This window comes from Taudactylus pleione, unplaced genomic scaffold, assembly GCF_031769625.1.
Source record: "Taudactylus pleione unplaced genomic scaffold, aTauple2 ptg000016l, whole genome shotgun sequence".
Taxonomy (NCBI): Eukaryota; Metazoa; Chordata; class Amphibia; order Anura; family Myobatrachidae; genus Taudactylus; species Taudactylus pleione.
Genome location: NW_028284418.1, coordinates 43,754,672 through 43,781,478, shown reverse-complemented (window position 1 = coordinate 43,781,478; position 26,807 = coordinate 43,754,672). Strand labels below are relative to the sequence as shown.

At 44.4% G+C, this 26,807-nt stretch overlaps 1 protein-coding gene across 2 annotated transcripts in view; it reads right to left on the bottom strand.

Moving 5' to 3' along the window:
• Positions 1–7,588: 7,588 nt before the first annotated feature.
• LOC148541989 (WASH complex subunit 2-like) overlaps positions 7,589–26,807 on the bottom strand; it is a 78,547-nt gene continuing 59,328 nt past the window's right edge. Inside the window, exons 23-30 of one of the 2 annotated variants that reach the window (XM_088475751.1) lie at positions 22,501–22,632; positions 22,127–22,228; positions 15,560–15,643; positions 12,509–12,571; positions 11,999–12,202; positions 9,841–10,437; positions 9,041–9,221; positions 7,589–8,670 (exon numbers count right to left, since the gene is read on the bottom strand). In XM_088475751.1, coding sequence (XP_088331877.1) covers positions 8,531–8,670; positions 9,041–9,221; positions 9,841–10,437; positions 11,999–12,202; positions 12,509–12,571; positions 15,560–15,643; positions 22,127–22,228; positions 22,501–22,632 — 1,503 coding nt within the window. In that variant the 3' untranslated portion in view covers positions 7,589–8,530. The remainder of the gene's footprint in view (positions 8,671–9,040; positions 9,222–9,840; positions 10,438–11,998; positions 12,203–12,508; positions 12,572–15,559; positions 15,644–22,126; positions 22,229–22,500; positions 22,633–26,807) is intronic. The other variant, XM_088475752.1, reaches the window with a different exon arrangement.

Genomic DNA, 26,807 nt, shown 5'->3' with positions numbered 1-26,807 from the left:
CTGGAGACAGTCGCAATTATCGCGACCATCGGGCTTGCGACGAGACACTGGGGTAGGGTCTAGCTGCCGCAAGCCCGAGTGGACTTCCTGTTCTAATAGAGCAGGAAGTCCAGTACTGACATCACTAGTGATGTCAGTAACCCCTCCTACAAACGCCAGGCTTTCCTAAGGGAACGCCTGCGTTTGTCCGCTCACCCCCCTACCCGCCCACAAAACGGAGCGAGCTGTCAATCAACATCGACTGCCGCCCCGCCTTGTTGCGAGCCCCGAAGCAACTGACCTCAACGGGGCTCGTGCATACGCCTGCCGGATGCGGCGTATGCGCACACATCGGGCTGTGCGCTCGCGAGCAGCTCTGAATGAGCTCCTGAGAGCGATCAGCATTACACATTTACTCAGGACCGGCGCTAGGCTTCCCTGTGCCCAGCACTGTCCTGTGCTGCACAGCCGCACCCCTTCTCTCCCCGAGCGCTTACCTAATAGCGCCAGGCGAAGGGTGGGAGGTGGGCTTAGGCTAGCCCATAGAGCCGCCAGTGCATTTACAGCAGCCAATGAGAGTCAGACAGACTCTCATTGTCTGCTGCTGCGCCCACTGCAAGAGCCGGGCTGGAGCTCACTAATGAGCTCTGCCTTCCGGCTCCTGTAGTGGGTTATGTAGAGTGCGCCAGCCCGGGAGGACTGCAGTTGTGCGGACGGCGGCGTGAGCAGAAGCAGGAGCAGGGATTCAGGTAAGTGGTATTTTTTTTTCTACTTGTGTGTTTGTCTAATGGGGGCACTGCATCGGGGGGGGGAGGTGACCTCTACTAGGGACTACTACTGAGGGAGGTAACTACTATTGGGGGCACTTTCCCTGGGGATTTGTGATATCTTCTTAGAACGCACAGTTCTTTGCTCTACTGGGGACTACTACTGGGGGCACTACTGGGGCACTGCATCGGGGGACCACTACTTGAGGGCACTGCATGGGGGGGGACCGCTACTGGGGGCACTGAATAGGGAGGATCACTACAGAGGGCACTGTATAAGGGGTACTGGATAGGGGGATCACTACTGGGGGCCTGCATAAGTGGGACCACTACTGCGATCTGCATAAGGGGGACCACTATTGGGGGCACTGTATAAGAGGAACTAATGAGGGGCTGTATAAAGGGGACCACTACTAGGGGTACTCTATAAGGGGCACTACTAAGGGCCTGCATAAGAGGGATCACTACTGGGGACATTGCATACTGGGGGTACTGTATAAGGGGCACTACTGGGGGCCTGCATAAGGGGACCACTACTGGGGGCACTGCATAGGGGGGACTGTATAAGGGGCACTGCATTAAGGTGCATATGGAATGGAAAGGAATGTTCAGAGTGACGAGATAGGGATGTGTGTCATGTTGACATGGCCCATTTTTAAGTGTCCACGACCATTTTTTTGGTGCACGCACATAGCGGGGGGCTCCATTTTTAAATTTGTCCTGGGCTCCATATACCCTAGTTACGCCACTGCCAGTGGTGTGACCAAGTGCTTGATCCCAGCACCTTAGTCCTGCAGTCCGGTGAGATGTATCCCCAGCAGGACACATAAGTGTCCTGTGCTGGGACAGTATGTCTGTTTTCAGTGCTGGTCAAGGACAAGCAGCGGCTGACATGTGGCGCCGGCTGCTAGCTGAGTGCAGGTCATGTACCGCTGGCCATTGAAGAGGGGTGACAATTTGAATTTGAGCCAATCACAGTGGTGACAATTTTGACAATCTGAGCCAATCACGCCGTGCACCGGTAGCCAATAGAAATCGTCCACAGTGAGCCAATCGTTGTAAGCCGTGTCATGGCTGGCTACGCCCGTGGCATCTAACGTCAGATGTCTCTGGGAGGAAGAGTCAGTTTGGCGGAAATGGGTGAAGAGCTCCAGCAGCCGTGGAAGAGTCCAGAAGACACCGGGCTTAAAAGAGAAGATCTTCAGCGGCTGCAGAAGACGCCAGGAGACACCGGGCTCAACAGAGAAGAGCTTCGGCAGCGCCGCTACTGGCCAGAATGGGCCAGCGACAGAAGAATGCGGCTGAGGACTGGAGAGTACTGCAGTAGTTGGGAAGTAAAAGAGCGAATGAAGCTCTTCACTGCAGCCTCTCCCACCGGACAGGTAGACTCTCTTTGAGGCCTTACCATCATTAACCCCTCCCTAGACCACCAGGTTGTTAGGCAGTAGGCACGTAGGGGTCATCGGGCCTTAAGCCTGTGGCACAAATAGGTGGGCATTAGGCCCGTGCTCCTAAGGCTATAATTGACCCTGGGCAATAGGCCCAGGTCACATAAATAAGCGAGGTGCCAACTTCTCATCTTGCCCTGGGCGCCAAACACCATAGTTATGCCCCTGGACCTTGGTCACTGCTACCTTGGTGAAGACTGCTGTGGCAGTGGGAGTTTGCCAGCTCAAGGTGAAGACTACAGGAAGCACTGAGATCGTGGGAGTTGGCCCACCTCGGGTGAAGAACACATAGTAGTTGTGGATGAACTAGGGTTAGTTCAGCCAAAGACTACTGGACTAGTAAATCTAATTGCATTTTATTTTCATTCAGTTGCACGCTATTTTAATTGTCAGGCATTAGGCCCGTGGCCACTGTGGGCGTTAAGCCCTAATCAGCAGTGACGACCTTTGTTAGGCGTACAATAAGCCTGAGCCAGAGAGGGCACTAGTCCCACAAGGTATAAGGGGTATTAGGCCCTATAGGGTTCATTTGGGATCCACATTATTAACCCATTGTTAGGTGGGCAATAGGCAATACATAGTGTCAGTGATCCCCTAGAAGGCAGGCACTAGACCTGAGGCAGCAGAGGATCATTAAGCCCTGTAGTACTGTTGTTCTGATTTGATAAGAATGTATTATGGTTTGTAACCTTGTTACCTCGTCATCTCAGCTACTGCAATCAGACCTCCATTAAAAGGTAGGCTGCAGTAAGGTACCTGTTTGTGATTATTGTAATGCTTTGTAACTGCATTATTCCATTGTCCTGTAACAATTATTACATTTTTGGTGTAGATGCACATTGTTGGGGAGCATAGGGGTAGTATGGTGATATGGAGTGCACTACATCCAGCCTGTATTGCTGTTGGCAGGATGCTGGTGTATGTATGAGTAGTCAGGTTGCTGTGTGTGGTCAGAGGCATCACCCACCTTGGTGTCACCTGGTGCGGACGCTCTGAGTCGTCCTGCGCACCGTAGGCGTGCGCTCCCGGAAGGGGCGTGGCTTTGCATGAAGGGCCGTGACCTCACCCGTGAAGCCCCACACCTTATGTGAGCCGATCCTGCAGCTGCTGGGGCAACCCACAGTCTCTCCCTGCCTCTCTCCGCGTCATGACATCACGGTGACACCATCCAATGGGGTGACACCAAAATAGCAGAGCAGCTCTGCTATTTTGGTGTCACCCCCTTCGGATGGTGTCACCCAGTGCGGCCCGCACACCCCTTGTGACGCCAGTCTGTGTGGTTCACACTAAAGAAATACTGTAAGTCAGTATAGTGAAGCCGTGTAGGTGGCTGTTATTTTGTATTTATGTGCAAGTACCGAGATCCGGACCATTTGAACATTGCCCAAATTAATTATGCCAAAATCCTTGTTGGTCAAGGCAAATGACAAGTGGGTGATATGTACCTGACCACCCTCTGTGGGTTTCAAGTGTAACATTTGATGACCGAAGCTAGTTAACCCCTGCACAACTACAGCTTCTCATTCAAAATGACAAAATGTGGTGCCTGTGCCCGCTTTAATGCCCTATTCATGCCAAAATCCTTGTTGGTCAAGGCAAATGACAAGTGGGTCATATGTACCAGACCACCCTCTGTGGGTTTCAAGTGTAACATTTGATGACCGAAGCTAGTTAACCCCTGCACAACTACAGCTTCTTATTCAAAATGACAAAATGTGGTGCCTGTGCCCGCTTTACTGCCCTATTCATGCCAAAATCCTTGTTGGTCAAGGCAAATGACAAGTGGATCATATGTACCTGACCACCCTCTGTGGGTTTCAAGTGTAACATTTGATGACCGAAGCTAGTTAACCCCTGCACAACTACAGCTTCTTATTCAAAATGAGATAATCTGGTGCCTGTGCCCGCTTTAATGCCCTATTCATGCCAAAATCCTTGTTGGTTAAGGCAAATGACAAGTGGGTCATATGTACCTGACCACCCGCTGTGGGTTTCAAGTGTAACATTTGATGACCGAAGCTAGTTAACCCCTGCACAACTACAGTTTCTTATTCAAAATGACAAAATGTGGTGCCTGTGCCCGCTTTAATGCCCTATTCATGCCAAAATCCTTGTTGGTCAAGGCAAATGAAAAGTGGGTGATATGTACCTGACCACCCTCTGTGGGTTTCAAGTGTAACATTTGATGACCGAAGCTAGTTAACCCCTGCACAACTACAGCTTCTTATTCAAAATGACAAAATGTGGTGCCTGTGCCCGCTTTACTGCCCTATTCATGCCAAAATCCTTGTTGGTCAAGGCAAATGACAAGTGGATCATATGTACCTGACCACCCTCTGTGGGTTTCAAGTGTAACATTTGATGACCGAAGCTAGTTAACCCCTGCACAACTACAGCTTCTTATTCAAAATGAGATAATCTGGTGCCTGTGCCCGCTTTAATGCCCTATTCATGCCAAAATCCTTGTTGGTTAAGGCAAATGACAAGTGGGTCATATGTACCTGACCACCCGCTGTGGGTTTCAAGTGTAACATTTGATGACCGAAGCTAGTTAACCCCTGCACAACTACAGCTTCTTATTCAAAATGACAAAATATGGTGCCTGTGCCCGCTTTAATGCCCTTTTCATGCCCAAATCCTTATTGTGCCAAGAAAATAATAATTGTAAACTGTGTAAGGGACACAATTCTTTGTTTGCATAGTGTTAGTTTAGTGATCTAACTTTATTTAAATATTTTAATGTAACATTTTCTGAATAAGAAGCTGGAAAATTAATAAGAAGTGAATAAGAAGCTGGAGCTTGAATAAGAAGTGAATAAGAAGTGAATAAGAAGTGAATAAGAAATGAATAAGAAGTGAATAAGAAATGAATAAGAAGTGAATAAGAAGTGAATAAGAAGTGAATAAGAAATTAATAAGAAGCTGGCCGAATAAGAAGCCAACTTCAGCCTCGTTCTCTCTGAGCCAATAGTTTAATTAAATCACCTCCTCTTGGGCCCAAGGTTATATGTTCTATCACTTTCTATGGCTTTCAACTTTATTCTTGATATTACGCAGATGTTCTTGGATCCTTAGCTTAAGAAGTCTCTTAGTTTTCCTAATGTATTTTCATTTACATTCGCATTTAATCATATATATCACAGAGATAGTCATACAATTGGTGAATTCTTTCAATTTATATTCCTTAGTCTGGTCAGAATTGGTGAAGGTTCTTCTAATAGGATTCACATACTTGCACACATTATAGTGTCCACATTTGTAGGAACCAACACATTTAGGCATGATTTGTTTCGGTGTGTTTCAATCGGCTAGGAGCCAGGATTTCCTTCAAACACCACTGCAGGTCTATCTGGCAAGATCTCGCTCAAAACTGGGTCCATCTTTAAAATACCTTGAGATATTTTATATATATATATATATATATTTTTTTTTTAATAACATTTTAATGTATTTTTATACAGTTTTATGTGAATTTTTAACATTAATGGTTTTATTATTGATTTGTACTGTAGTCCCCTTCCCCCTACTTTTTTATCCTAGTCTGAAAGATTTGGCGTTGTGTTGGGTCCCCTAGACTCCTGAAAGTACTGTACTCGGGCAAGTGCAATCAATACTAAAAGAATCCTCTTCTTAATTGTTTATATAGGAGATTGAGCTCTAACAAAATGGCGTCTGGAGCTACTATAAGGACTCCAAGAGAATGGAGTCAATTACACGTGGGCTAGCAGGCAGTCCTAAGCTAGTGTAGGGGATCCCTTAGTTGGAGTTGTCTTGATCACCTCTGCCAGCAGCCACGAACCGGAAGTGATGTACACTTCCGGGAAAGGTTGTGGTTACAAATGGTTTTTTTTTTGGAGGGGGGCACCTGAGCGGGCGCACACTTCCGGTTTCGGGTGCCCGTGCACCGTAAGTGATGTTTTTGGCGCAAAAAACGGCCAAATCTTGGCGGACATACAGGTATAAAAAGCCCCCTGTAAATTTATCATGTAAGATCCCTGAGGAAGCCCTGTTAAAGGTAAAACGCGTTGGGTAAGCTACACCAACTTTACAAACCATCCAGACCTACCTTAAAGGGACTTATACGGACTTTAATTAGATGTACCTGGAGGTACTACTACTGGAACTGACCACTGCAACCTATAAGATAAGCTACGTTCTCATGTTTGTTTTTGTGTGGGACATGTATATTTGTGTATATTTAAAACCATATACTTATAAAAACATACCACACTATGGAAGCAAATTTTTCTGCTCCAAAAAGGTTGTAGCTATCTGGTCAGCTATTCCCTGGGTGAAATCTGGCTGAAGGTTAAGTGCTGTGGAAACCAGTCGTGTATGATCTGAGGATTGGTTCCTTATATGCTTAATATACAAGCATATTCATGGTACGTGCATATGAATATATTTGCATCTAATTTAAGTTAACACTAACCACTACACTATATGGTGCTTGTCCTTGTCCCCCTTATATATATATATATCTATCTATATCAACTACGAACAGCACAAGGGCCAAGTAGGATATCGAGCTCTGTATAACCTGGCCACCTAAGGATAGGTATACAGGGAGGCTGACCAAACCTCCTGAGATTCGCAGTCACCAAGAGCACCTGAGAGTGGTCATCAAATATACAGGTAGGCAGTGAGGAGCAACCCAACGCGGGAAAACTCATCTCTGGACCAGCCTCTGAGATCAGGGAGGGGCCGCCGGGGAGAGTCTACCTCCTCTAGGCTGTATGGATCCACCGGGCACACTGGCTATACATGGCAGCTGCCTTTTTCCCCGGCTGCCAGAATTCCATGCCCTGATGGTCTAGTGGGGGCAGCAGTCTACCCTAGTTCCTCTCCACTGCTGGAGGTACGGACTGCCACGTGGCTCCCTGCCGTCAGCGGCCAGTGGGGAACCACCTTACCTGCATCCCCGATGTCTCTGGCTGCAGTCCTGGGCCCAACGCTCACTCCGCTGACGCCCGACAAAATCACCAGTTCTCTCACTGGTGTTGTGGCACCAGTGGGGGTAGAAGGAGCAGAAGCACGGTCGTCCATCCGGACGCCTAGTGCTGCTTACTCATAGGCAAAAAAAATAAAAACTTGCTTGGAACTGCCGAAGCAGTCCTTTGTTCATAAGGTGCACTCCTGCGCACCAAACAAAACACTGAATGCTTGTAGCCAGGGCGGGGTATATATGGAGGAGGACACAGTGCATCCTGGGAGCTAAAGCTTGTAACTGTTTGGTGCCTGGATCACTCCAACCACATAACCCAAAGTAATTCCTGTGAACCCTATGGACTCCGAAGAAGAAATATTTTTTATAGCATTATACAGTATATCTGGCTCGCCACTAAGAGTTGAAAAATGAATACTTCCCTCCCCAGCAAAGAAGTTTGACAGCACTGGTTTAGAACAAAGTTTTATAATGTATATTTGTTAGACATACAGTACAGTTAGAATTTACAATATATGCTCTACAAATTTATTTTAGTATGTTGGAAACATAGATAATGTCAACACTGCCCATGTAATCTTTGATTATGCAAGCAGCTTTGGATATTAATATAACATATTCAAAGATATTGCAAAGGTATCCATATGTTTTTTTTAGGGTTGTAACTTAAAAAAGTTTAAAGTTCTTGCTAATCTCATTCCTTCCATACCAACTGCTGCAGGCCCACCATACTCCCTTATTAGTAGAGTCCCAAGTACTGTACCACAGAGAACCATAGAATATTCTAACTTTTACAAAAGATTATGTATGCTGGTATAATGACAGTATTATCCAGGTTATGTTGACACTTCTGTTTCTAACTTGATCCATAAATGATACATACATAGATACTTCATAGTTTTCTAATCTCCAGAGCAATTTACAAAAAGTAGCATAGAGGATGCAATCACTATTTTCTGCTGTGAGAATACATCAGAAACATGTAAACTGCACTTGATGGTGTAAACTCTAGTGGCCTCACTACCTGCCACAATATCACTATTGTATCTAGCTCTAATGTCAGTGCAACTGAAGCAAACTGAGGAGAGTGCAAAGGGAAGAGGAATGTCTCCAAGAAGAGATGAATCTGTATTGGCCAGCACTGGGGTACCCCGTTTTACAGCACTTATCCTAAAGATATGAGATCAACAGGCTTACCAAGTATGAACGTTTGGCACAGACATATAAGTGCTGTATAAAACTAAAACATTTAAACTTGTCCTCCTTTCTTAACAAATTGTAAGTAAAATATTGACTAGTAAAATGCTTTTTATGTGAAGCAGTAACATGACATTGTGCAAATACCCTCTCTCTCTCGCTCTCTCTCTCTTTCTCTCTCAAGACTGTTGATTTCATTTACCAAAGACATTTAAGGGATCATCAAATGCAGTGGAAACATTGGCATCCGATTTTGTTTCAGATATTGGCTGACTTGACTTCGTTTTTGGTTTCGTCTTCTTTACGTTGGTAACTGATGTTGAAAATATATCATCTGCATGGGGATAAAGGCAGTGAGTCACTTATATAGCAATGAAATCCTTCACAAAGGAAGCAGCCACTACATTAGTTCAGCTTACATGGCAGCGCTTGCTGACAGCTAAGTCATACTATTGAGTGCTCACAGCGTAACATGGGTAAGCTGAGACAGAGCCCACCTAACATACGCTATCCTCAATGGGGCTGTCTCTATAGTGCTTTTATTGGCTGAGCAGAGAACCTTATTCTACAACGAAGATCATACAGGAATTATTCTGTCTCTGTGCTTGGCTGTTAGCTCACAGCAGGATATATAGAACAGTCCCATCCTCAGCATTTTGCGTGGGTATTAATGTAGCATGCATGCTAAGAATGACCATACATACCCATGTCATCATCAAATATGGACTTGGGCTCCACCCTCTTTTTTGACTTTTTCTCCTTAGGTTTGTGTGTGAGATCAGCAAAAATGTCCATATTATCGTCAAACAGATTAGCTTCTGATGCTGCCTTCTTCTCTTTTGGTTTCTTCACTGGTTTGATGGCTTCAGCTGCAAATATGTCATCCTTAAAAGATAAAAAGTATTATTAGTATCACTAGTAACTTATTCCAAACTATTCTGATGCTAGCTGCTTTAGGACCCTTGCCCACTGCTATTGAAATGATTGTAATGATGGCCTGTTTTGCAAAGTATGTGAAAATAAAACCCATTCCATTCTGTCTGTACCCACATGCATTCATTCTTGCCTTCACCTGCGCTTGTATTGTGCACTTATGGATACGGCCTGCTCTATTTCACTGCATTCAAAGCATACTATGGCACCTGTGTACATACCCACAAGTGGTTAAGAGTAGTAGTTACACAAGTTATACATTAAGATGTTAGCTGCCCCCCCCCCTCAAATCTGTATTTATTAGTAGAGCTTTTTACTTAATTTCTACATGTAGTGGTAGATTTACTAAAGCTTCTAAAAATAAAAAAGTAGGTGTTGTCCATAGCCACCATTACTCTATTGCATTCTAGAAAATGCCTCAACATCCCAGCACAGAAACAATGCCTCTGTATATACCATCAAAATAATGGTGGTTGGAATAGTTGCACTGATGAGGGCCCAAACAAAGACAGTAAATATCGTAGATGCCTCTTCTCCAGACACAGGCAAAAATAAAAAATACAACACCTACCTCAAATATATCACTGGTTGTGGGCTTATTATCTTTTGGTGGAACTTGCAGACCATCCACCTTCCTCTGAGGTTTCTGATTCCCAAACAGATCATCTTCAGGTTCATTGTCTATTATAGTGGTGGGCTGGAGTGCCTTTTTGTCTTTGATGGACTTAAAGGGATCATCAGTACCACCATCATCAATCGCCACAGTTGGGGACTTCTTTCCCTGATCCATGACAGACTTTTTGGTAAACTCATTCACAAGAGGCTCTTCTTCCTGTTGTCTGGAGACAACTGGGTTAAGCAATGAAGTTTTAGCAAAGAGATCAGAACCAAATAAGTCATTTACATCAGGTGTCAGAGGATTTACGGCAACTTTGGTGGTTGCTCTGGAATGTACATCGTTCTCTGAAAGGGACAGCTTCATGGTAGGGGTCTTTTCATTTCTATCCGGCCAGTTTAGTTCACCAAATCCGGCTTTGGAGTTTGCATCTGGTGTGGGCAATATTGGCGATGACTCACTAAGGTCTTCAGGCTCTCCAGAGTCTTGAGAGGCGAGTTTCCTGCCCAGTCGTGTAGGAGGTCTTCTTTTGCCACCAACTTTGACACGAGACTAGTGAGTAAAAAAAGATGCAGATTACAAGGCTCAAAATAATGTGGGCAATAACAAAAGCACATAGTGGGAAAGGAAATAAAGGAAACATATAGCATCTATCCAATTCAGTTTATACTCAAACAATAAGTTAAACCTATATTAATAGTTTGGCTATATCTTCTCACCCTGCAAAATGTGAAATCTACAATATTCTCCCATTTGTAGCGAGAATGGAGTTTTTGCTACTTAGCAATTCTGAAGCAGGAAACTAATGACACAAGTACAACAAAAGGTAAAACACAATGATGATGCTATTTGATACTACTGAATGCTGAGATATATGCAAGGTTGAAAAGCTGACACAGAACCTCCAGCTCTGATGTATTAAAAACAGATTGTTTTCCTCGGGTTTGGAATGCAATCCCGGCAGTCAGGATGATGCAGGTCAGAATACAGACAGCGGCATCCCGACAGTCACAATCCCGACATCCATAAGAAAACCAGGTAAGTCAAACCCTTACCCCTACTCCTCCCTCCCTGGTGCCTAACCCTAACACCCCCCTAGTGCCTAAACCTAACCTCCCCCTCCCTGCACCCTATACCTAACCCTCCCCTAATGCCTAACCCCCTTCGGGACATAGGCTGTCGGGATTTCGGCGCCGGCATCCCGGACGCCGGGATGCTGACTACATCTTTTACTCATATACAACTAAAGTAGCAGTAATGTCCAGCAATAGACACCAGTATGTCATCAGTACTACAAGTGCCCAGTAATAGGTCTGTAGCAGCAAAATCCAATATACCAGTAGTAGCATTAGTGGCCTTAATAATCCACCAGTAGTGCTAGTAAAGTTGACCGGTACTATACCTGTGTCACATTAGTAAGTCTCCAGCAGTAGTATTGCCCAGCAATTCCACCACAAGAATGAGTGTCCAATAGGAGTAATAAATACTTTTACACCGGTAGCTGCAGTGTCCAGCAATAAGTCATTAGTAGTGGCGGTGCCTGGCAGCTGTACAGTGGTATACGGCATAAGGGTCAGGAGTGACAAGAGGGTTATGCCTAGGCTTACCATACTATCCCTTTAACCTGGGACACTCAGGAATTACACAGGATAATGGGCTGATTAAAACCAGTAGAAATGTACATTTGGAGTCAGCCAGCCAAAGAACCTGTCAGGAGTGTACCGGTTTACAGGGATAGTATGGTAATCCCGGCTTTGCTATCAGCTTCCAGTTGTTCACAATTCGCAGCAAGAAGTCAATGGTATTACAAATGGAGCAAGACAATTTTGCACTATTATAGGCTCTCTTCCACTCCCAGACATCCCACATTTAAGAAAATGCTACTAATAGGCCACAAGGTTGGTTATGTATCATTGCCCTGTGACTTCAACAATGTCATCTAAAAGATCATTATAGTGTCATTATATACAAGAAAATGCAGACTATCAATTCACTATGTACCAAAACATTCACTACTGCACTTCATATCGATTCATTCTCATTCGATTCATATCGATTCATTGGTTCAGTCCACCAAATAGCTGCATGGACTGTGTTTAGGATCCTGAAATACCTTATTAGCACTGTAAAGTGTATAAACTTGAGCTGTTGTCTCAAAGTTCGCTGCCTCCATGCTTTTGCTGACCGGATCAGGGCTGCAGGAGGATTCTGCAACTGATGGTGCTGGTGAGTCTGTCTCTAAAGCAATAGATCTTGCACCTGACAGCTTGGGAACTGCACCTGGTAACAGTGCTGCTGGGTTAATGAGCAAATCTGCCTGCAATGAAACAGCATCTGCATTAGTTTCTGGTGATAACCTTTGCTGCAGATGGAGTTTTTAGCGTTTGTAGGTCCTGCAGTATTAAAAAACAGTAAAAGGATATCATAGGGAATGCTGTATTGGTAAGAGAATAAGCCACATGCACTGCCCAAGGTCAGTCCAGCCCAGTGTCAGGGATTCACTAGTGAGAGAGAAATTAAACTGCAAAAAATTTAGTTCCCAGAGATGCAGAGGACAAATCTTGGAGCAAGAGCAGAAGGATATAGGAGGCTATAATTATCTAGTAAAGGGTTCTATAGTTACTTGTAGTTTTCCAATCCGAATGGAAGGACTTTTTGTTTTAATTGGTGCCGGAACTGTGGGTTTCTGTTCAACATAAAAGTGGAAGAAAACAGCAGCATCTTTAGTAACATTTTTGTGACCAATTATTTTAACAATGGCACAAGCAAAGAAAATACGTGAATACTGTTCACTTTCTTCATGGTATGGCACTTTATAGTGTACACCATTCTAAAACTCTATAGGACACCAGCCATTTGCCCCCAGAAAAAAAACTAAAATGTTTTGTAGCATGAATTCAAGGTCCTGGAAATATTCCTTATAGATTCTGGTCCCTGGGATCCCTCTGTGATCTTCTACTACTCCCTGTCCTCATTAATCTTCTCTCCACACTTCTTGCCTAGCACCCCATATATTTGTATTAATCACTATCCTTATTCCTCTATCAAACTCAAATACTATTGATAACACTCCATTCTATCCTCCACATTAACTTTTATACAAAAATTATGGGGTCAATTTACTAAGCTCGATTATGTTTTTTGGGGGAGGGACGAGGATTTCCATCAATTTTGCAATTTGGAGATTTACTTAAGGCAAATCAGACGACAAATTGCTAAAAAACAAAACCTTGGACTTAGACAGCAACAGACCATCGGAGCAAACATTGATCACTTTAAATAGATGACAATAGAAACCACGGATTTGCTAACCGTGGGGTTCCTGAACCCGACAGAAGCCACAGAAACATCACTGCTCAATAGTAAAAAAAAATAAATACAAAAAAAAGCCTGCCTGTGAGTGGCGTGTTTGGCAGTAGCGCTGTGTGTCTTCCTGCTATATGGTTAACCCACCCCTAACACTCCACCCTTCCCAACTGGTTCAGCCAGGTGCTCGTGTTTGGAAAACAGGGGGAACCTCATGCCGTTTTTCCCCAACATTTTCCAATAGACCAGGCTTGACCAACCTGTGGCTCTCCAGCTTTTGTGAAACGACAAGTACCAGCATTCTTTACCATCTGATTGGTGGGAGGGTATACTGGGAATTGCAGCTTCACAACAGCTGGAGAACCACAGGTTGGCTAGGCCTGCAATAGATGCTCAAATATGTTGGTTAGTTAATCCTGTATTTTTGGGCAGCAATCCGCCGGCAATGTCCAATGTACTGTAATAGAAGGCACTTACGAATCTTAGTAAATTAACCACTATGTCTTAGTTCTTTGTTTTACCTTCATCATATGAACTTCTTCTACTCCCTGTCTTTTTCAATTATCCCCTACCTATATAAACACACACTTTTCCAGATTGCTTTAATTCAAAAACAGGTATAATCGCTTGACTCTAATTATAAACTGTTGTTTCAACTTTGTTTTGTCCTGTTTGGACATTCCTGGTCTATATAGCTCATGAGTAAGGTATCATTGCATCACAGACACAACTCTCACAGAAGACTCACATTCTTGGGAACTAGGGGTATTACCCCAAATAGAATAAAGGTGGCCATACACGGCACAATATAGGTGCTATATCGTGCCGTGTATGGGCACGATATCATACCTGATATCGTGCTGCGCGCTCCCGCGGGGTCATACATCGCATCTCCAGGTCTTCCTGCAAAACCATCTGACCTGGGATGCGATGTACGATTCCATTCAAATGGTGGAGGGGGGAGCCGGCATATTGTGCTCTTTGCGGAGACTGCACGAATGCCGGCAGTGACAGCATGATCCGTCTGCTGACGGATCGGCAGTCACACTACACGGTGCATCGCACCGTGTATGGCCAGCATTACAGTGTCATAGACACGATCTATAGTGGATTTTTAAACACATTTTATAAGTGTTCCTATGAGCGCTGGAAAGTACTTTTCCTTTTACAGAGTACCTAATAAAGTGACAACTGAGTGTACAGTATATATGCACAATGTTCAGTCGTTTAGAGATAATTCTTGTTTTCGGCCATACCTTTCCTCCATGGCTATCTGTACAGCTCTGGTCACTCAGAAATTATTATTAAGGTACTGTATCTCCGATAGCTGCAGTCACAATTGACAAAGTATGCTTTTATCACACATTGCAGGTAACGGAGCTATTTATGGATCAGATTTAGTGAATTGGAATGTTTTACAAAAAATATGGTGGCGAGCAGTGTAATCAGATCTGTTCAGTCTTCTGTAGCGATTCCACATTGTACCCTTCACTCTCTTCTAGTGCATCTGTTTATTTGTATACAAGATACCATTATCATCATTTGATTGAAGCAGTCAGTAGATGGATTAAATGTAATGATCACATAGGCTACTCAACCTTGCCAATAGAGGATATGTCACAGGCTAATTATGTAAATTCTAAGCTATTTATAGTGCACTTTTATACAATCATCTCCAAACAAAAATAAAAGGGCAGGAGAATCCTTAGTGAGGATATGTTATAATGAATAATGGAAAGTATAACATTTGGTGATTTATAAGTTTTAAAAAAACAAACAAACACGTTTATATCTTGTGATATTTTGTTTTCATTTATCCAAATGATTGAGTCACAAAAAGTTTTGTTATCATCTTGTTAAAATCAGTACATTTATAAGAATGTCAAATAAAAACCTGTTCTTTACAGAGGGGCAATTAGCGAGTACACCTGTTGAAGGGGTAGCACCATAAATTATTCTACCAGTATATCATTTACAGTCTAGCATTAATATTCAATTTGCGGTTTTAAATTAATTTGTTGCCAACAAACTACTTGTGCTATACAGGGAACCACCACTTTACACAAAGCACTATTAACAAGACTATTTAACAAGACTTTTTTTTTTTTAAATAAAAAGTTATGTAGAGATATGAACATCTACCTCTAGGGGGGAATTCAATTAGGTGCGATTATCTCACACCAGCAAGTAAGTTCGGCTATATGTCGCACTTAAGGTACACAGATTTTTGTTTGAGCCCGGCGCAAGTCCAAGTTGCTAGGGGAGTAAGTTGCTGTAACGCCAATGTATAAACGCTGGCAACAGAACTTGCCCCCCCCCCCCTTTGTGTGCGGGGGCGAGTTAATTGAATCCCCCCTAATGTCTTTACCTCTTTTGCAACAGGCAATCTGTCAGATTCTTTAGCGGTTTCCAAACTCTCTTTTTTGATAACTGGTTTCTTTTCTTGCACTTTCTAAAGTAAGAAAACAAAGTCATGTCTGGAAATAAAATTTTCTATGTACCTTTTAAATTGTAAATCCTGCTGAGCAACAACCTTATTTTCTGCACGTAGAAAAGGAAAGTTATGGGAAAACTTACCTTCGTTAACGCTCTTTCTTCGAAGTCCATAGGGTCCACAAGAAGACATTGGGGTGTAGGTGGGACCTGGAAGACCGGACACCAACAGCAAAGCTTTTCAATCCCAGGAAGCTCCGGTCCTTCCCCCTACACCCCGCCCACAGCCTGAGGGTACTTCAGTTTTGTTAACAAGCCCAAGGCAGGAGCAGGACAGGAGAGAAGGAGGACTGGTCCACTGAGGAATCACACTCTCACGCAGAGAATGAAACAAGTGACCAAGAGGAGAAGCCCATAGAAGCCAGGTGCGTCAGGGCGGGTGCCCTGTGGACCCTATGGACTTCGAAGAAAGAGAGTTAACAAAGGTAAGTTTTACCATAATTCTCCTTTTCTTCTTCAGGTCCATAGGGCTCCAGAGGGAGACATTGTGTCCCAAAGCAGTTGTTCAAGGGCGGGAACGCTCCTGAGCTGATAGGAGAACCCTACGCCCGAAGGAAGCATTCTGAGAGGCAAATGTATCAAAGGCAAAAAAAAGCCTAAGAAAGGTGTGTACAGAAGACCAGGTGGCCGCGTTGCATAGTTGTTCAGCTGAGGCGCCATGCCGGGCTGCCCACGAGGGAACCACAGAGCGAGTAGAATGAGCAGAGACTGTAGTCGGCACAGGAAGGCCAGTCTGCGTGTAAGCCTGTGAGATAGTCATGAAAATCCATCTGGCAAGAGTCTGTTTGTTAGCTGGCCACCCCTTCTTATGGAGTCCATATAGGACAAAGAGGGAGTCTGATTTCCTGATGGAAGCAGTACGGTCCACATAGATCTTCAGAGCACGGACCACATCCAAAGAGGCCTCACCTGCCGAAAGGCCTGGTGAATTAAAGGCCAGAACTACAATTTCGTCATTCAGGTGGATGCGAGAAACCACCTTGGGAATTAAGCCTAGGCATGTTCGAAGAACAGCCCTGTCCTGATGAAATATTAAAAGGGGGGAGTGACAGGAAAGTGCCCCTAAATCAGATACCCTACGAGCAATCGCTATAGCCAGAAGAAACAGTCTTCGCAGTGAGCCATTTGACATCCACTGATCCCAGGAGTTCAAATGGAGGTTCCTGATGTGCTTTGAGCACCACTGACAAATCCCTTGGAGCCACAGAAGGTACAAAGGGTGGTTGTATATGTAGAACACCTAGCAGAAAGGTGTGAACATCTGGTATAGGAGCAATTCTGCTCTGAAACCAGATAGACAAAGCAGGGACCTGTACTTTGAGACATGCTAGGCGGAGGCCTAGGTCTAGTCCAGCCTGAAGAAAGGCAAGAATTTGAGAAACTTTAAAGACTTGAGGGTCATAGTTTCTTGGAGCACACCATTGGAAATATGTATCCCATATTCTGTGGTAAATCCTGGCTGAGGCCGGTTTACGTGATCTGAGCATGGTCTGGACCACAGAGCTGGAGAAACCCTTAGCCGTTAGGAGGGATGTCTCAAGAGCCACGCCAGGTCCGGATGTAGACATGGACCCTGAGACAACAGGTCTAAGAGGAACATCTATGGAGAGCCTTTGAAGATCGGAGTTCCAATGACGTCTGGGCCAAGCTGGAGCTATTAACAGGACTGTGCCCCCCACCTGTCTGAACTTCAGAAGCACTTCAGGAAGCAGGGATATTGGAGGGAAGAGATATGCCAACCGGAAGTTCCATTTTAATGACAAGGCATCCATGAAGGCTGCGTCGGGGTCCTTTGTTCTGGCTCCATAAACTGGAAGTTTGTGGTTGTGTCTTGAGGCCATGAAATCCACTTCTGGAAGACCCCATTTGTCCACCAGAAACTGAAAAAGACTTCTGGATGTAGAGACCATTCTCCTGCGTGCACGTCCCAATTGAGAATCCCCGGGATGAATGCTGTGGAGATGGCTGGGAGATTGTGTATGGCCCATGTGAGAATGCAGGACACTTCTGTCATTGCTGACTGACTTTGAGTGCCCCCTTGGTGATTGATGTAGGCCACAGGCATGGCGTTGTCAGACTGTACTTGTACTGGTCTGTTTTTCAGAATGTTCTGAGCCAGAGTGAGAGCTCTGTAGATGGCTCGAAGTTCCAGGATATTGATTGGTAGCACTGCCTCGGCCCTGGAAGGAGTGTTGGCCAGTTACTGCGCCCCACCCTCTGAGGCTTGCGTCTGTGGTGTGGAGAGCCCAGTCCGGGATCCAAAAGGGACAACCCTTGTTCAAACAGGAAGTCTGTAGCCACCAGGCTAGGGACAAGCGAACCTCTGGGGGAAGGCTCATCGCCTGGGATCTGAGCAGATGGGGTAGCCTGTTCTACCTGGAGAGGGTCAGGTGTTGTAGTGGCCTAGAGTGAAAATGGGTGAATTCCACCATGTCGAAGGTGGACACCAATGATCCCAAGGCCTGCATTGCAGAGTGAATTGACACTCGGCGATTGTGGAGCAGTCTACGTAGCCTGTGCTGCAGTGCTGAAATCTTGTCCGTTGTTAGGAAGATTCTCTGAACTCGAGAGTCCAGGAGGGCTCCCAAATGTACCATCCTTTGAGAGGGTGTCAGGGAAGACTTTTTCCAGATGATCAGCCAACCGTGCATTTGTAGAAAGGCAATGGTTACCTGCAGATGGCGGTGAAGATTCTCTGGGGAGCTGGCCAACAGCAAGAGATCGTCCAGGTATGGGAGCAGTCTGATCCCTTGACGACGAAGAGAAGCTGCCATAACTGCCATGATCTTGGTAAAGACCCGAGGGGCCGTTGAGAGGCCAAACGGCAGTGTCTAAAATTGGTAATGTTGCTGCAGTGTAGCAAACCAGAGATATTGTTTATGAGAAGGCGCCATAGGTACATGTAGGTAAGCATCCTGAATGTCTAGGAATACCATAGAATCTCCAGGCTCCATAGCTAGGATAATAGAACAGAGATTTCCATACGAGACCTGGACACCCTGATAAAGACTAGAGACTAGAGATAGAGGATAGGCCGCTGAGACCCACTGGGTTTTTGAACTAAGAAAAAGGGTAGAATAATAGTCCTTGCCCCGTTGTGAGGAGGGGACCCGAATTATTACTCTTGAATTCAGTAAGGACTGAATGGCTTTTTGGAGCAGCAGGACCATGGTTGAGTCCCATCTATGTCCTATGCAAAAGAACTGTTGGGGGGGTTGCCTCAGGAAGAAGAGGGCGTATCTGTGGGAGACCACTTCCCTTACCCAGGCATCTGACGTGGTTTGATGACAAACTTGGGTGAATTGAAGAAGTCGGCCTTCCACCCAGGGAGAGGCCCGCACAGTCAGGCTGTAGGCTTGTCCTCAGGCTTGGCACGTGGACGACTTCTTGTTTGGCCCTAGGCTTGGAGGCCTTGGCTGAGGTCAGTTGTGTAAAGGACTGACCCTTGGCTTTGCCTTGAGGGCGAAAGGACGACGTCCGCGGCTTTGTATTATATGCAGAATGCAGGAACGCCATCTTGTTAGCCGACAAAGTAGTCACAATTTTATCCAATTCTGGAAAAAATAGGATGTCTTCTGCATAAGGCAGAAACTCTAAAGCCCATTTTGATTCGGAATCTGCTTTCCAGGAACGCAGTCAAAAGGAAACGTCGGGCCACTACCGAAGTGGCAGATATCCTATAGGCCAGCAGAACCATATCCATAGCTGCTTCATCTATCTCTAATGTGAGATATATAGGACAGCTGTTCCCTCAAAGCTTCAGGGGGAAAAGTCTCTTCTAGCGCCTCTGCCCAACTCTCAATAGCTTTCGGCACCCAGGCTGTAGCCCTAGCAGGACGAGTAATAGTTCCTGTAAGAGAGTATATAGATTTATGATAAGCTTCTATACATCTATCTGTAGTCAATTTCAAGGAGGCTGCAGTATGAATGGGTAAGGTGGCATTTTTAACCAGACATGTTACATGGGAATCCACTGTTGGGGGAACTTCCCATTTAGTGCAATCAGTAGCTGGAAGCAGGTAAAAGGAACTGAACCATTTTGAAATTTGAAACCTTTACCGAGCATATTCCAAGTTTTACTCATGTGATCAGATAGCTGGTCAGAGTGAGGGAACTCTGGTAAAACAACCTTTTGTCGCTTAAAAAGTGTTTTATCTTAGGAGCAGATTCAACCTCTTCTATTTGTAGAATAGTTTTAACAGCTCTCACAAGAGCAGGTATATTTAGTTTAGAGGGTGGCTCCTCTTTTCCTGAGTGCAGAGTGAGAGAGATCTGCATTTTCTGCCTCTCCAGAGGATATCTCAGAATTAGATAACTGTGTGGATTGAAATATATCAGAATACCATTAGTAGCAGGACTTACAAGACACCAGAGTAGCAGGAGCAGCATCAGGCTGCTTGTTATTCTTTCTTCTGCCAGCCACAATAATAATAGAATACACAGTATGATACAGTGCAATGAACACCTTGCAGTATGTGTAATATGGCACAAAGTAGTGTGCCATGGTATAGAAGAAAAATAAGGGAGAGGTCACATACAAACACAGGAAAAAAAAACATTACATGTCTGCAATGGGCACTAAATTTGACTACACAGACCACCATGGCTGGTAGGATATAGCGCTGTATAACCTGGCCCGTAGGAGAGGTATACAGGGAGACTGGACCCAGCGCTTCCCGGAGACTTGCTTGCCTAAAATGGCTGTGGCGCTTCTTTGAGGGGGCGGAGGGTGAGGGAGAAGCAGCTCAGGGATGCCAAGACCGCAGTGGAAAGGTGCCCTGAGCTGGAGGAGGGGCTGCAGGGAGAGCGCCTTATCCTCTGGCTGACGTTAACCACCGGGTTTCCCTGGCCTTTAAAATATGCCTCTGCGCTAGTAACGTTATGCCCTGGTGGTCTAGTGTAGTGGGCAAAGCCTTGTCTGTCTCCTGAGACCGGACGCAAAACTGCACTAAGATGCGGATCTCCGCAAACTGGATTCCGCCTTACCTGTGCCTTGGATTCCGGGCTGCAGTCCAGGGTCCAGGAAGCCTTCCAGCTAGTCCCCTTCGGAGCCCCGCCGAAGTACCTAGCACAGGCTTGGTGTCACAGAGCCGCAGAGGGGTGATGGGGCGGCAGCACAGACGTCCGGAGGACAATCTGGTGTTGCTCGTCCATTTGTAAAAAAAATAAAAGTAAATAAAAGCATAAAGGTAAATTTGGGCTGCTTAATGCAGCCCACTGTTATAATGGTGGTCCAGCTCCTGCCGGATACAAACGAAACTGAAGTTCCCTCAGGCTGTGGGCGGGATATAGGGGGAAGGATCGGAGCATCCTGGGATTGAAAAGCTTTTCTGTTTGTGTCCAGTCCTCCAGGTCCCACCTACACCCCAATGTCTCCCTGTGGAGACCTATGGACCCTTGAGAAGAAATGTTTTATACTGTATAACTTTATGCTGTAGAGCATTGCTTAACATGTAGCATCGGTATTAAAAACTTACTATTGATCAGTATTTTTTTGTAATTAAATGATGCATTATTAGGTAATGGAATTACTGTAAAAGCGAAAGTAGTATTAAATGATTATTTTTTGTAAATCCTTAACAGGTGGCAAATATTTATGCATACTGCTGCACATTACAGATAGATTTGATGTTACCCATAGTAATCAATCTAGAATTGTTATTTTTCTAGTGCAGTTTATAAATTGAAAGTAAGCATCTGATTTGCTTCTATGGGCAACCATCATTTTCATTTACATCAGCTTTCCGAAAGGTCATCTAGCAGTTCATCAACTAAACAGATCCTAGGAATATTAAAAAAAGAAGATTTTAAAATTCTATCTAACCAAGTTAGAAAAATTATAATAAATCATTAAATCTCAATACAACTTTTCATTGCTCCAAAAAAAAAGTGTAAAGTAAGTCTATAAAGCTCTCAACACTAACAGAAGTATCCTAAACGCAGTATTTCATGTAAATAAAGTATGCCAACCACGTAGCAGAATTGGCAGTAATATAAGCCGTAATATAGACAGTTGGCCGGATACTGTAGCTATGTAATAAATACGGTAGGAAGGTCAGTGTGTAGGTTTATCTCCCATCCGCTGAAAACCAAAAAGCCGTTTACTGCCTGAAAACACCTAAACCTAAAGCAGAAGTCTTATTTTATTAGTAGCTAATGAGTAAGTATTAAACACATGGTTTTACAGAAAAGCTTCATTTACACCAAGATTGTGCAGAGTAATTGACCTTTTTACTACTTTATGTTGGATTCTTTTATTTTTTTTTTTTTTTACAAAAGTATAGTGTCCCAAATACAGAACTTCATTATCAGGGCTGACTTTTCACATCTTACCTACAGAAGGTTAGACTATTGCATATACTAAAGTTTCTCAGTGAATTTATTTTACCCTGGATGTTCCCCAGTATATGAAGTTTACATGTTACTATAGCTATATACATACCGGAGGCTTTTTGGGTTTAGCCGCAGAGAAGAGATCATCGTCCGCATCATCCCCGAACAATCCTAATCCAGCCGATTGCTTAGTATTGCTGGGTATCTCAGACTAAAGCACAGTACAGACAAGTAAACATCAGACTGGGAGCACAGCAGAGAAACAGAAAGATACTGGCAAATGTTACATTCTGCAGCTGGCCATTATGAGACGCATGCAATTGACATTTTGAACAGACAATGCTTAACTCCATTAGTGAAGTATTTGTATAAACATATAAACTTATTAGATAAATCTGACACACTGCACTTTTAAGTTGAATATCCTTTTATTTGTTAATTCATGTAAAATATTTCCAAAGCATTGAGAAGAAAATAACTTACTGATTTTTTACTAGTGCTGGCAAACAGATCTACATCTGGATCGTTATCCTTCTGTAATTCCTGACTGAAGAGAAGTTCCTCATCTTGGAACACACCAGTGCTCTTTCTGTGTGCTGTCTTCTCCAAAGAGTCCTAGCAAGATAACGAAATAAAGTGGTTACTTAATACTAAAGATCTTTCCCACTTTCTTCGGCTTGCAAGACCTCATATTGCCTCATGCTGGTATATTGGCCTGCACTCGGGAACGCTCTTCATTTTCTCATTCATCCAATATGGAGGGACACTGCTCACCATGGGATGTTAAAAAGCCACCCCGAGGGGAGGGTATGTTCAACCAGACAACCAGCATGAAAAACAATCCGTCTGAAACTAACATCCATGGATGCCAACACCGAAAATAAAAATGGTGGTAAATATTTATTTTTTAACAGTTTCTTATATAGCACAACATATTCCATTGCGCTTAACAATTGTAAACATTAATAGAACAAAACTGGGTAATAATAGACAGATATATAGGTAGGAAGGCCCTGCTCACAAGCTTACAATCTATAGGAGGTAAACATATGGACAGAGTACCAGTCTGCCACTGGCACAACTACTCTCAAGAAAAAAACCATGACTTGCAGAAGAAGAAAAAACCAAGGAACACGTGGACAATAGACACCAAAGGACTACCCACATGATGCATAGACAAAATATGAATAATCAAACAACCACAAAGCTCGCACTACCACCAAGAGACATTCACAACCCTGGCAAACAGAGGAACTGGATTGCTGAAAATGCAGCAAGACAAGGCGCTCGACACCACCGTAGAAGAAATACAGTTGGGAACCCTAAAAAACCTCATCAGTGAATTAACAGGAGCAAAAAACCAACCATCAGCCAACACACAGAATGCCTAAGCAAACAGTGTATTTCCCCGACTGAAAAAGCTCCAAAAGGAGGCAACCGATTCGAGAAGCTAGAACCCTCCAAACAGTAGTCAGAACAAACACAGACTACAGTCTCAAAAACAACGAGCCAGAAAGAAATTGGCCGCAAGCAGACCACTGCTAAAACCAATCCAAGGAAACGGAGGAGAACCAGTCATGGGTCAGACGGACTCACCCCAAAGAGAGAAAACTCCAATCCCTAGTAAAGAGCCAACAGGGTGTGCCTTATAAAATCAAGGTTGCAAAGTGGAACAAGTATGCAGAGAAGCTGCAAGATAGACGGCTCTGAGGTGGCCCATTGGAGAAATGGACATCTCAACAGAGATCAACCCTGACACTCCCGAAAGGCCGCCTAGATGCCTCGATGGTAAAGAGGTTCCAGGGCCCTCATGTCAAAACCCATATATCCCCTGGAAACACAAAATGAGCACAGGAGAAGCAAAGCAGGTTCAGTCGCCAAAGAAGCATGTAGCAAAAACTCCTTCACAGTCCTTAGATCCTGACACAAATAAGAGGGCGTGACATGCAGCGGCCTTACAACTGCCAAATCAGATCCACTACGCAGGAGGTAGAGCACAACTGAAGAAGTATTGCGGAACAAGAGCCACCACTGAGGAACTGGATTGCTCAGTACAGAATCCTGACCTCACCCCCCACCCCCAACAAAGGAGGAAAAGTCCCAAACAAAGATTCAGAAATGACAACCTTGGTATATCTGTCTAGACCTGGGGAAAAGAGCTAAGCACCTGTTGCCATGGAACAATGGTCCCCTAAGGACGATAATAGCAAACATTCCAAGTTACAGTTGGAACAATATGGACATGGCTCAAACCAGTCCACAGTAAGACAGGCCACTCTGAAAATCAGCAATTTCCTGTCCAACTCTAGTGCTTCCCCAGTTCCAGAAACTGGATAGGTGCTGTAAACCTTGAGACACCATCCCAGGGGCACTAAGAAAAGCCAGAGGAAGAAACATCGCTGTGACTCAAAGTTCAGCCCTATACAAAGCTACTCCTCCTGCCCCAAGGCAGAGACAGTTGGAGGAGTAGAACCCTCTGACGCAAGGCTGAGACAGGAAAAACACTGACCTGTCAGAAAACAAAGTGGGTTAAACCTCAGGTCATCTGAACCCAGGGGCTTGTAGGTCCTCCGCATACAACAATCTCGATCAAACCCAAATAGACTCAAAGAAAATGAAAAGACGACCCAACTATGCCAGACCTCCCATTGCGGATTCGAAAACCTCAGCTCTTCCAGCAAAGGAGAGAATGTCACAAGTAAAAAAAACGTCCAACAGGCGGAAGAGACTGTCCAAACTTTAGGGCTTCTAAAAGGGATCCCTAAATGTATTTACTTGGAAACTGCAGGGGCAGGATTGCTGGGAAAACTTACTGTTCCCCTTGCGTAAGAGAGGCAATATTGTTAAAGACACCGCTAGGGAAGCGTGGCAAAAAACTCCCCATTCACCTGGATAAGTTATTGTACTGACCATTGCTGCAGCAGGCTGAGAAGGTCCCCCAACGAGTTTGTTGAGATAAAATTGGTCACACCTAATTGTGGCCATCAGGTTCCCTGCAGGTAGTGGAGAATTCACACCTGCATAGAACAAAGGTAAATTCACAATTAGAGAAAGGCCATGGCATCATAAGACTGCATTACCTGTTAAAAACATCTCTCTAATGGACAGAACTCTAATCAAGACGAATGGCTAGAAGGGATATCACAGGCCCTACTACTCAGGTACTTTACAACTTTTGCAAGCGAGCGCACCCAGAATGGAAAAAAAAAGGACTAGTGATCCCATTGTTGTATACCGGTGTGACACAAATAAAGCGTACATTAAAGCCACACCAGACTAAACCGATTCTAAACCCTTTCTGTTTGGAATACTCATGGGGTTTGTAGAAACCTATAATATAAATATGAAGTATAGCACACAAGAGACGGATAACACAAAGATTGTAGGATGGCCGTGCACATTGTTCTCTCATACATAATATATCTAAAATTTGTTATGATCCTCTGTAGAGGACAAGTGAGTACATGGTGACCCATAACAGACAAAGTAGACATCAGACATAGTATCCAGGTAGGCTAACTGGACGAATCTCCCAATGTCAGCTACTTGTTCTAAATAGGACACTGGACAAAGTATGCAGCGGTACCTTGTACTCAGTGAGTCCGTGTGTCGGCAGGCTAAGCCACAGCAGTACAGCCAAGGGGAAAGAAAAGGAGACGCAGTCTGCCGTCTATAACTGCACAGTTACTCCTCCTGAGTTATAAGATGTTACACTTACGCAGGATACCACAGAGATAAGTACAATAGTTAAGTGCACCTGGTCATGTCCTCTATATAGGAATAACACAGTCAGTCTGAATTATACATACATCTACACAGATGCATATAAAACTCATGTAAATTAGAAAGACATACCTACATACACACATAAAGGGGTTTTGGTATGAAAGATAAACAGGAATTAGATAGACAGTCAACGTTTTGTCCCTGTCAACCTGTCTAACATCTGTAATCTAGACATTGTCTATCTAATTACCGTCTATCTATGGACTGGAACCCATCTAAACGTGCTAACACGCTAGAGCCTGACTCTCAAAACTGAGCTCTGTCAGTCTGCATGTTCAAAGGCATCAGCATATAGACTAATTAAAAGTAACAGAAGAAACCAGTGTAACCTGATCCCTGAGAGTTACCACTTTAGCTGTGATTCAGGAGTCAAGTTATATAGAGGACTTGTATGCAGCAGGGAAAGTACTGTAAATGAAAATAATGGTACTGCGAGTATCTGGTGTAAATCCATAAACAGGTTCTGGTATGCAGAGTACACTGCAATAACACAGACAGGGACTGGTATGCATAGTACACTGCAATAACAGACAGGGACTGGCATGCAGAGTACACTGCATTAACACAGACAGGGACTGGCAATGCATGCAGAGTAATAAGATACAGCAGGGAAACCAGCACAATTTATAGTAATACCAAGGTATATTTAGCTACCTGTGGGGGCTCACAATGGATCATCTTCCCCCTCCATTGCAGCTGTTCAGCACAGGTAGGAAAGGATGCTGTCACCCGGCAGGGGTTTCAGGTCATGCAGCTAGCTCCTATCTAGTCTCTCTCTATCCTCCCAGCAAAAATACCACCTTGAACTTCCCTTTAATAGGGAAAGTACTTGGTGTAGACCCTTCCGGGGATGCTTGTCAGCACGTGTACTCGTCCTCTAAGAAGTGCGGAGACACAGGAAACTCCTGGCAAAAGTTGGCGTCAGCCATATTAGGCCTCTGAAAGGGTGACCGAGTTGGCCAGCTGCAGGTCCAGGCTGTCTTCCGAGTGGAGGCCCAAGCAGG